Here is a 12,329-nt window from a genome sequence, read left to right as displayed (position 1 = left end):
TAAGGAGACCTCTCTACCCATCATTCGCTTTATCTTAGATTTTTGGAATGCCTAAAGGAAACATGACCTGATACATATCCTTTATCAGATATAAATTAGGACTTCATAAAGTTAGAAATGAATTTCACATACTGGTTCTTACTCCTACAATTTGGGTTGGTTCTTACCTCACATTTAATCAAAACTTAATTAAGTGGTCAATGAATTGCACTACTGTGTTCCATTCATTCACTGGCTCCCCTCACAACTGGCTGCATTGTGTCAATTTCTTAAACATTATAGCTTTGTTAAGAGTTTGTTGTGGTCCGCCAACGGCCAGAGGAGCTGGCAGTAGATTCGGACAGTGAGGAGATTAGAGAGGAACATGGGCCAGTCCTGGAGTCTGGGGAAGGCTCTGATGAGTGCTCTGCGTCAGAGGCAGAGAGGGGGCCAGGGCCGTATGACAGGTATCAACTGCCTTCGGAATCAGACATCAGTGAGGCAGATGAACAGTGGGAGCCTGTTCTCAGTGTGCGCATGCGCAGAGTTGCCAGATGAAGGGAACAGCTAAGGAACAAGGGTCGACTTGGGAGTAAGGCCACAGGTGGACGATGAAGGGCCCCTCCCATAGAGAATAAGAGGAGCGAAAGAGGAAGGGTATTTGCAGGAGACAATTAGATCATTTCTGCATTCTTGCGAAGTATTGTGGTGTCTGAAAGATATCAGCCTGGCCACTCTCCTAGCCTGATAAAGGTCGGTAATTGTGAACTATCTTGAAAGACTGTGGGAGAGGAAAGACTTTGCTGGAGAGGAATTCACTGTAAATTAAATAAAAGGAGTTTATTGGGATGAGGACTCTGCTTTGTGCTGCTGGAGAAGCCTAGGTCAGAACAGAGTTAAACATGTGATCCAAAAGCAGGATGATACAACCTCTAGAATGCTTTATGAACTTCAAATAAATCCACTATAAAACATGCTTGCAGTGTGTAGTTTGGAATTGTCAGAGGTAAGATGTATCTTGGAAACTCATAATTGTACAGTAACTTTCAGGTGTGCAGGACCACAACTTCAGTCAAACATTCATGAACAGGCTGGTAGCAATCTAATAAGCATTTTACAACCCATATATCTGGAAAGCCTCAGATTATAAATCCCTCTGAGAAGAATGCTGTACTGCTCTTGTACTCCCACACTTGTATTTATAAAGTCCAGGTTTTCAGATAGGAGAGAATAAAACTGCACCTGCAGAAATTCTGTTCTGTAAAACTCTTAGAAGACTGAGATTGCCTATCTTTCTTTATTCAGTTCCTCAGATGAAAGAAACTGAGATTCTTCCCAGGTGTTCTGTCTTCCCCTCAAGGCTCAAGGTTTAAGTAAGTCTCTGATTCACAAACATAGTTTCTCTGGGAATTCACAAATTTACCCTAAGGATGAGGTGAAGACCTCTATATTTTACCTCTCAAACAGAGGACAATGTTCATAGTATCACAAGATGGCAAGGGACCTCTGGGTCAACATGCCTAAAACCAACACAATAATACATTCCCTTTTGCCTGGAAAGCATCTCCAGACAGTGGCAGAAGCCATAAATAAATAAATAAATAAAAAACAAATGTGACTGAATCTGGAAGAAAACAATACCGTACAATGCAATGATTTCCAACATTATGTTTTTTGACTCTGACAATCCCAGTACATAAAAAAACAAAACAATTATTTAAGTGACATATCATTAGAAAAAGATATATGAGTGAATATACATCTAAGAGGCTGGACTAAAATGCAATAGAAAACAAAGCTCATAATGTAAGTTTGCTAGCTATAAAAAGGGGCTAGGAAAGAAAGTTTTTTTTTTTTTAAAAAAAAGAACAGTTTTAGAGAAAATGCTTAATAATGCCTGGTTTACAATAGTACCAGTAAAGACAATTGCGGAAATTATAACTATAATTATAACTAGGTCAGCATGGTGTATAAAAAGGGCAGAGACAAGTTGCATCAAGGATACATGCTTTCCAGATTACCACATATTCTACTCTATCGTCTGCTGGTAAGGTAAGGCAACATGTAGTAATTGAGTAATTCTGGCTGCCACATTTTAAGAAATATTTAGAAAAAAAGTGAAGAGATGCAAAAGAGGGCAAAGTAAAAACAGTCAGGGGACTAAAATTTTATCTTACAAGGGCAGTTTGAGGAAAAAGTATATGTAGCCTTAAAAAAAGACAACTGCGGGAAGTTACAGCATTTTTTAAGGAAATCATACCAAAAGAAAGTGAAATCTGTTCCCTGTTTGCCCAGAGACCAGAATCAAAAACTATATTGTTAAATTATGGGGAGTTCTATTTCAAAGTCAAAGCCTTTATTGTCATTGTACATCATGTATACAACGAAATTACTGAGAATTATATATTTTTTCTTAAAAGTGAGGAAAAAAATGAACACAACAGTCATTAAAAGTGGGAAGTAATTCGCCTAAGTTCAAGAAAAGATGGGCACTTTGTGTATTAGCAAGCTGTGCAAGTAAAAATAAACCATCTGTTTAAAACATTACTATGAGCAAATATTCCACAAAACAATATTGGTTAGTGTCTTATAAATTAATTGCAATTTTTCTTATTCTGCTCCTACATTTGGTGCTATAAATTTGGGACATATTTTGATACAATTTCACAGTATCAGGAGAACATCTGCATGCAAATGAATGATTTATACCTCATCCCAAAGATTTAATTAAGAACCTTCCAGGAAAGACAAGGAGTATCAGAGCTAAATTCTTATTAGCCAATATGAAACAAAGTAAGCAATGAGTAAAAGTTTGATGCATTCATTCTGATTTCCTATTTACAGTTTAATTGCCATTAATTTTGACAGATCTTTCAAGATGCTAATACAGTAAGTAGTTGCATCACCTTCTAAAATGCTTTATTAAAATTTGGTGGTGACTGTGTTAAAGACGATACCAGCGTTATTAATATATCAAGAGAAGTGTGGCATCTCTTGGAAGTGCCTTGGTGGCGCAGCAGACTAAAGTGCTGTTAACTAGCACCAGCTGCCTGCAATTACTGCAAGTTCAAATCTCACCAGGCTCAAGGTTGACTCAGCCTTCCATCCTTTCGAGGTAGGTAAAATGAGGACCCGGATTGTGGGGGGCAATAAACTGACTTGTATAAAAAAGAACACAGCTTAGGGGGGGCCAAAAGCCCTACTAAACAGGTATATACAAAAGTATGAAGGCTATTGCTTAACGCATTGTAAGCCGCCCTGAGTCTCCGGAGAAGGGCGGCATATAAATCGAACAAATCAATCAATCAATCAATCAATCAATCAATCAATCAATCAATCTACACATGGTAAGAAACCAAGAGATAGAATCAGCAGGAGATGAGATTGAAAAGCATAATGAAAAATATATTGTTCAGCACATTTTTGTTATCCATGAACACATATCATACTCTTAATTTTTAGCCACAATAATGAGAGCAATCTAAATTCCATTTTATTAGAAAAAATCAATAGTAGTTCAGAAGCTTTACTCAGATGCTTTGTTAAATGGAAATGTCAAGGGTTTATCTCTCCTATACAATATTATGTAACCTTATAAATGAGGATGGCGATGTTGGGATTATAAAAATCTCAGCCTCCAAAATTTACTCAATAGCTGTCTTTTTATAGCCTGAAGATATTTTCTTGATGGACAATTAAACTACACAGAAATCTTAAAACAAAAAGCCTCTGCCTTTTATTATTTAGGAATCAAACTTTTGTACTGTTCAATCAAACAACTCTTGGCATAAAGAATACTCTCACATAGAGTACATAAAACAAAAATTAAAACATCCATGGTCAGATTAAAAAGCAATCACAATAACACGGATGGATAAAGCCATAACACAAAATTATTAAAAGATAACAATAAAAATAGAAATTAAAAAAAAAAAAACAAGCAAGGGAAAAAAAACCATTAAGAAGACATTAAATATAGACTTAAAGAAAAAAAACCTCTACAAAAATTCAGTTTTTAACACTTTCCTAAAAGCTAGCAAGGAGGGGAGGGCCTGGTCTTTAATAAGAATCAGTTCCCAAATGCTGCCATACTGCTTCTAGCTTTAATCCCTGAACCTCTTAGAAATGTGGGACCAAGTTGTATTTCCCTGGATATTGTCATGCAAGTACTCCTCAAGTTACGACCATAATTGAGCCCAACATTTCTGTTGCAAAGGGAAACATTTGTTAAGTGAATTTTGCCCCGTTTTGCAATCTTTCTTGCCGTAGTTGTTAAGTGAATCACTGCAGTTACCAACATGGTTGTTAAGTGAATCTGGTTTCCCCATTGTCTTTGCTTGTCAGAAGGTTGCTGAAGCGGATCGTATGACCCCCCCCCCCCAGGCACTGCAACTGTCATAAAGATGAGTCAGTTGAATTTTGATCATATGACCCCGGGGATGCTGCAATGGTCATAAGTGTGAAAAATGGTCATAAGTCACTTTTCAGATTTGCCATTGTAACTTCGAACGATCGCAAAATGAACTGTTGTAAATTAAGAACTACCTGTATGTTGGGCTGATGCTGGTTCCAATAGGCAGACCAGGTGCCAAGCCATAAAAGGCCTGTATATTTGGGTTTATGTACTGCAAATAGCAGGAAACGGGAAGCATGTGGACTGCTGCATTCTAGTCCAATTATCATTTCTGAGGTAGATATGAGGTCTTTTAGATACCTCATATCTACATGGGGCTCCCCTTGAGGAGCACCCGGAGGCTCCAACTGGCTCAGAGTGCGGCCATGCGGGTGGTTATGGGAGCGACATGGCGCTCCCATGTAATACCTCTCCTGCGCGAGCTGCACTGGCTCCTGGTGGTCTTCTGGGTGCGCTTCAAGGTTTTGGTTACCACCTTTAGAGCACTCCATGACTTAGGACCTGGCTACTTACGGGACCGCCTACTACCACAAATACCTCCCACTGCCCGGTACGCTCTCATAGAGAGGGGCTCCTCCGGGTGCTGTCGGCCAAACAGTGTCGACTGGCGGCCCCTAGGGGGAGGGCCTTCTCTGTGGGGGCACCCACTATCTGGAACGAGCTCCCCCCCGGAGATACGGAGGATCCCGGATCTGCGCATTTTCCGCCGTGCTCTTAAGACCTTCCTATTCCAGCAAGCTGGCCTGGCCTAACCTTTTCCCCCCTTTTTTTTTAAATTGAAAATTTTAAATCTGTTTTTAAATTATTGGGATATTTTAAATTTGTCTCGGGCTAAATTGTTTAATCTGGTTTTATTTTTGCTTTTAAATTTTTGTATTTATGTATTTTATTTTTGTGCCTGTTCACCGCCCTGAGTCCTTCGGGAGTAGGGCGGTATATAAATCTAATGAAAGAAAGAAAGAAAGAAAGAAAGAAAGAAAGAAAGAAAGAAAGAAAGAAAGAAAGAAAAGCAGCTTTATGAGAAATAAAGTGCAATTATCTAACTGGGCAGTAATGAGGGCATAAATTCTTTAAGTCAGGTCCTTTTGCCTTAGACATTATAGGTAGTCCTTGATTTACAATGTTTGTGTAGTAATTGAAGTTACAATGGCACGGAAAAAAAGTGATTTATGATCATTTTTCCCACTTATGACCATCGCAGCATCCCCATGGTCATGTGATTTACATTTGGATGCTTGACAATCGACTCACATTTATGACGGTTTCAGTGTCCCAGGATCATGTGATCACCTTTTGTGACTTTCTGACAAGCAAAGTCAATGGGGAAGCCAGATTCACTTAACACCCGTCTTACTTACTTAACAACTGCCATGATTCACTTAACCAATGTGGCAAGAAAAGTTGTAAAATGGGCCAAAACTCACTTAACAAATTTCTCACTTAGCAACCTAAATTTTGGGCTCAATTGTGGTCGTACTTTGAGGACCACCTGTAGTTGTAATCGGTACACTCTGGAAGCTGGGTATAGGCCACTCTGGCCATGGCTCTACATGCTCTTCCAGAAGGGCTCTCAAATAGCAGACCTGGTCCTCCATGGGTAGTGTCTGCTTGTCAAGAGACATCACAGGTTGCAACAGGAAATCCTGAGATACAAGCAACAACTCTTAAGCTCAGCTTTTACATTGTTCTCTCCCATCCTTAAAGCCTCCAGGCCCAAAAAAGGACACTAACAGCATCTCTCCTCAGCTAGGATAGCACTTATATTATGGGCATACTGGTGAAATTGTACTCCAAATTGTCAGATGATCCTACCTGGTAGGTTTGCATAGAAGTTAAAGAACAGGGGACAGAGGGTTGATCTGTGCAACATCTTACAGTAGTGGCCAAAATTGTGGAAACCTTTTGGGAAAAGTGTATTTTCTAAAACTAGCTAATAATACTACTTTTTTTTTTGGAGTAGTACCATAAAATTATATATGAATGGAAAGATAATTTAATCAAGAATGTAATGCAATAATTTTTATGTAGGATTTGCTATTAGAATAGCAGATATACAAAAATTATCACCATAGAAAAAAATGAGATATATAAAAATTATCACGTCAGTTAATACTTAGTTGGGCAACCTTTAGCATGAATTACGGCCTTACAACGTCTTCCCATGGAGTGAACCAAGTCTTTTAGTTCTGCAGCTGTTATAAGGTGAAACTAAGATTGAATGATTGCTTGTATTAACTGGGTTTTGTTGCTGGGTCGCTTCTGACTAACAAGTTTTTTTTAGTCGGCTCCATAGATTTTCAATTGGGTTAAGGCCTGGGCTATTCCCAGGTCATCCCAGCAGTGGAATATGATTATCTTGAAACTCCCCACAAAAAGTGGTGCTATTAGCCATCAAACCTCAAAAATATACTTTCCCCCAAAGGTTTCCACAATTTTGGCCACTACTGTACATATCAGGCTGGTTCTCCTCCAGCATTACTTCACATTGAAACCACCCACCAAGGAAGGAATAGAATCTTTGCAAAATAATGCTTCATATGTCCAAGCTCTGCAGGTGAACCATGGTTAATAATATCAAAGGTGGTTGAGAGGTCCAAGAGGGGGACATTCTCCTAGTCCAGATCCTGGCACCCAAAAGTGTCACTGAAGCTATCACATTCATATTTAGAGTCGAAATAATCCTCTTCTCCTAGGATGCTATGAAGCTAGTCTTCTAGTAGTAACAAAAGAGAAGCTGGAAACATGATGATAGCTGTATTCAGAGAAGGCATCTCCATAAGGAGGCTCAACACAGCCTCACCATCCTATAAAGAGGTATTGGCAATCTTCTAAATCTTTTATGTCAAACAAACCACTAGCTTCTGAGTGACTGATTTTATTATCATTATACAAAAGCACAAGATACCAACACGGGCATATTTTCACATGGTTCATGTCAAAACAATGTGGGGAGAAAACAGAAATAGTAGCTCCTTCCATATGCCACAAGATTTCTACTTTCTTGGAAGCAATTAACTCATCAAGGTAATGGTTTGATCCATAGCCAAGAATTCTTCAACTCTGGGAACTAAGGTTCACACATCTTAGAATTGCTGGAGTTAAGAAACACTACTCTACTGGGCACTTACTTATCAGCAGTCCTTCACAGACTACAGTCCCCAGCTTATCTCATGGCAAAAGTATGAAACCACAAGAATATAACTTCAAATGTTACATGATGGCAACCTGTATATTTTGGGCAGCTATGGTCATTCTTGAAATTATGGATACCCCTGGTGTTATGTAGTGAAGAGAACAGATGAGTGACCTTTTCCAGCCCATTTCCTGTGTTCCTCTCACAAAAAGAGATTGCAGAAGGGATCTAAACATACCTATAATGTAAAATGATCAATGAGGAGCTCTTGAGTTACTCTACATGGGTAAGTCATTTTTGACAAACTGGTTAAAATGTCCCAAGATTCATGGGACAGCTTAATTGAGTAGGGCACCTTTCATTCATCTGAGCTGTTGAGCTGTGCCATCTTCCTGATTCCTCCCACAGGAAAAGGGGAATCAAAATATCCCTTGCAGGTTTCAAATGTGAGAAATTATCTTATCCTTTTGTTCAAGATTTCAACACCTGGAGGAACTTTTAAAATCAATTACAGGTTGTTAAGTGAATCACCGCGGTTGATAAATTAGTAACCTGGTTGTTAAGTGAACCAGGCTTCCCCATTGATTTTGCTTGTCAGAAGGTCGCAAAAGGTGATCACATGACCCCTGGCAACCATCATAAATATGAGCCAGTTGCCAAGCGTCTGTGTTTTGATTGTGTGCCCAAGGGGATGCTGTAATGGTTTGACGTGTAAAAAATGGTCATAAGAAAAAATGGTGACATTTTTTTCAATGTCATTGAAACTTTGAACGGTCACTAAATGAACGAATGGTAAGTCGAGGACTACCAGTATAAGAGCTGTAATTCAAAGACCCACAGTTCAGATATTTTGGTTTTATACTACCAATATAAGAGCTGTAATTCAAAGACCCACAGTTCAGATATTTGGTTTTGTGTTGGTTTATCCATGGCATTGAGATAGGAACTTGTGACAGGCAAATTCCTGAGATGCTTTAGTGGGCAAGTGCCGTTTTAGAGCCAAGACTAACTTTCATTAGCAACTCAAGTCCAAAAACCAGGCAAACATAATATTACAGTTCAGGAAAGAGAATGATCAGGAAATCAGACAATAATTTGAAAAATTAGAACAGTTCCCTTCAAAAAAAAAAAAAAATCTTAACTGGAATGAAAAGAAAACGAACCCAATAAAAGTTAGACTTTTCTTTCTCGATTTCACATCTCTAAATAGGCAAATAATTTTGCCAATGTTGTCTACCATCAACTTCAAAGAAATAAGGAGGCAAAGCAACCATGCAAAAGGGGAGCAAATAATCTTAGACTCATCATCATTCTCGTTATCATCGGAATTAAAGCGGGTTTAGAGATCGAGGGGCTGGAGCCAATGGCTCAGTGGCTGAATGGATCCCATTCCTCCCCCCCCCACCTAATCGCTCCTTCTAGGAGAGCAGCTCCCACGATAGGGAACCCCGCCGGCCTCCCCTTCCACTAGGGACACAAAGCAGGGCGGACACTGCTAGCTTAACCGAGGGGAAGGGAAGGGAGAGAAGGGAGAGCCTTGCAGACCGTCAAGCGCCAGCATGGAGGGGAAGTCCTTGCAGTTGGACACGCCGGTCGAGTCGGTCACGCAGGTCTTCCAAAGGTTGGACCAGAAAGTAGCCGTGGTGATGACGCTGCCGTCGATGGACGACACCTTCCAGTAGTCGGTGGGCAGCGTGGAGGACACCAGTACCCAGCCCGAGACGACCAGCAGGAAAGCCAGGATTTCGACCACCGAGCTGGCCATGGCCGACGGGACGGAGCGGGGCGGCGAGGGCGCGCGAGCTTTCTTCTCCTCCTGCCTGCCTGCCTGCGCTCCGCTTGACGGCCGACTGAGCGCAGCCGCCTGCCGCGGCCCCGGGAAGCTCCCACCCGCGCGGCAGCATCCTTCGAGCCGAGAGGGAGGAGGAAAGAGGCACGCCTCCCAGCCAAGCCGGACCGTGAGGGGGCGCTGCGCTGCCCTCGGCTTCGACGGCTGGAAGAGGGAGCCGCGTCTCCGGATGGGCTGCCAGCCCGCGGCGCTCACGGCCTGCTGCTGCGCCCGCCCGCCCGCCTGGCCGCGCCCAGCGTTGGCCCTGTGGCGCCTCTGAGTAGAGGGCGGACCCGCCTTGGCAGCACAAGCGAGGAGAGACCGCGGGCGACATCCTCTTTCTCTCTCTCTTTTTTTTTAATTTATTTTTTTATTTTATCTTATACATCCAACAAACCTTAAATCTATAGCGGTCTACATCACAACGCGTGAAAGAAATAAACTTGTCCCATTACATATATAGGGTAACGTACAAAAGTCTGTTACATATACCAATTGACATGCTTATACTCTGGTTTCTCTTCAGATCATATAAATCTTTCGACATCCTCTTTCTCAATTGCACCCTAACGGGAAAAGGACGGGGTTCATGCCTGATTCATTCCAAATATTGGCAGGATATTAGGGTGAAATTCCCACACCGCAACATTCAATCATGGGGTGTGTAGAGAAACTGGGTATAAATAAAACAGGCGTGTCGGGGACCTAAGTCAGTGCATTTCCCCCTCCTCCACCCCACCCACCCAAATACAGGTAGTCCTCGACTTACGACCACTCTCCAGATCAAAATTTTGGTGGTTAAGTGAGGCATTTGTTAAGGGTGCCTTGCCCAGTGGTGGGATTCAAGTAATTTAACAACTGGTTCTCTGCCCTAATGATTTCTTCCAACAACCAGTTTGCCAAACTGCTTAGAAAGTTAACAACCGGTTCTCCCGAAGTGGTGCGAACTGGCTGAATCCCACCACTGGTCTTGTCCCATTGGATGACCTTCCTTGCCACCGTTGTTAAGCGCATCACTGCGGTCGTTAAGTTAGGGACAGGGTGGTTGGTTAAGTGAATGTGGCTTCCCCGTTGACGTTGCTTGTCAGAAGGTCACAAAAGGGGATCACGGTCATAAATATGAGTCAGTTGTGCATGGGACCACTTATTAAAAGATAACCATACAAACGAAGATAAAAAAAACCATCAAGAAGGTGTCAAATATAGACTTAAAGAAAAAAAAATCTCTACAAAAATTCAGTTTTTAACATTTTTCTAAAAACCAGCAAGGAGGAGACAGCCTGATCTTTAACAAGAATCAGTTCCAAAATGCTGGTGTATTGCTTCTAGCTTCAATCCACGAACCTCTCAGAAATGTGGGACTATAAATCATATTTCCCTGGATATTCTCATACTGTATACTCTCTGGGGCAGGCCTGCCATTCCTCCCCTGCTCCCCACCCCTGGTTTTTCGGGATGCTACCCCTTTTTACCATCATCATCCGGTTTTGGGGGATTCACTTTCCCAAGGCTGTGACCAGCCAGCCTTCTGCAGGTTCACACAATGACAAAAACCAGACTGGACTAGCTCCTCTCCTATTGAGCAGAGCCTCTTCTTGGCCACCAAGATCCATGAAGAAACTCAGCTTTAGTAACTCAAATTGCTAAGTAATCAAACTGAGGCAGTTTTCTACCTCTTTCCAGTCTGGATTTATCTTTGGGGCCATCTCTAGGTGAAATCATTTGAGACCTGCAGTTCTGTGTCAAATTCACAGCGGCAAATCATCAGAGAGGAGGTATAAATCTTGTGAAAACATTCAGCCAGAAAATGGGCTATTATATTCTCACAGAATATGTGACACTTTATAAACTTAGCTGTAAAGAGTGTTTTCATCACGACAAGATGTTCATTCCACCCAGAACCAGGTAAGCTCTCCAGCGTAGCTGAACTGAGGGTCCAGCTGAACAACTTGGTTTGCAAAAGATGTAAATCAATCTATCCCTCCATCCCAATAGAGGATTTTTTTAAAATAATAAAATCAACAGCAGCCATTTCTAGTTTCATCAATTATATTACAGATGACAACGTTACTTGTTCTTTTGCCAGAGTAAACAGATTAGGGTCGTCACGCCTGTTGTTCTCCAGATTGGTTTTTCTTTTTCATTTATCCTCTATGCTGGGCTACTGTGGACCTTTTTAAAGGTATATTTAGAGCCCTTGGCTACGAATAGATGGGTGGTTCTTAGTTGAGTTGAAAAGTTAACCTCTGTATATTTTACTGGGTTTTTTAATTCTGTAAAGGAGAACGTAACAGAACAGGGTATTAGACAAAAGCTCCTCCTTTCTGAATGAAAGAAGAAACACATTCAGTAAGTGATCTGGGAGCTAAATATAGCTAAGTTGAATTATAAACTAGATTTCCATTTTCTCTCGTTCTCCTAGCCACCCCACCTTACCAACACATACAAACATAATGCCTGCATGAATATGTATACAAAACAATGCTTAATTTCTGAGGCAAGTCCTGTGATTGAAAGTTAGGTTTCCTAGCTTAACAGCTGTTTATAATAGTTTTCATTGCCATTGCGATTACTCATTAAAAAGAAAAGATACTCTGCCTCTGCTTAGTGCCACTCTTTTTATTTATTTAAACTCAAATTCCAGAGTTGTGTGCAGACATTAAAAAACTGTTTTGTTTCTACAAATTGTGATTAAGATTCAAATCTTACAGTTACACTAGACAAGAGAGGAGGATAAGGGAATGCAGAAAAGTAAATCTTATAACTTGTCCTCATAAAGTAAAACTTTTTTTATGTACCATGCAATTTCAACAGGGATGACTTTTTCCTTCATTTATTTCCTAATTTTGCAAAGCAATATCACCCAAAAAGAAGAGAATTGCACTAAAATGCACAAGAGAATAAAATTGATCCAATTTACGATTTCAAAGAAGAATATTGTCAGCTTTGGAAGCCATATTAGGCCGAAAGCTTCA

The 12,329-nt window shown here is 40.8% G+C and overlaps 1 protein-coding gene across 2 annotated transcripts in view; it reads right to left on the bottom strand.

Moving 5' to 3' along the window:
- Positions 1–12,329, bottom strand: part of CLDN10 (claudin 10) — a 56,568-nt gene that overhangs the window by 9,821 nt on the left and 34,418 nt on the right. Inside the window, exon 1 of one of the 2 annotated variants that reach the window (XM_070943356.1) lies at positions 9,072–9,291. The exons of the other annotated variant lie outside the window; for it this stretch is intronic. Coding sequence (XP_070799457.1) covers positions 9,072–9,291 — 220 coding nt within the window. Of the gene's footprint in view, positions 1–9,071; positions 9,292–12,329 lie in introns of those variants that run through there. 2 annotated transcript variants of the gene reach the window in all.

Source organism: Pituophis catenifer, unplaced genomic scaffold, assembly GCF_029215685.1.
Source record: "Pituophis catenifer annectens isolate HBS135680 unplaced genomic scaffold, rPitCat1.0.hap2 SCAF_4, whole genome shotgun sequence".
In the NCBI taxonomy this organism is placed as follows: Eukaryota; Metazoa; Chordata; class Lepidosauria; order Squamata; family Colubridae; genus Pituophis; species Pituophis catenifer.
Note: the sequence above shows the minus strand (reverse complement) of the source record. Positions and strands in the feature narration are given on the sequence as shown.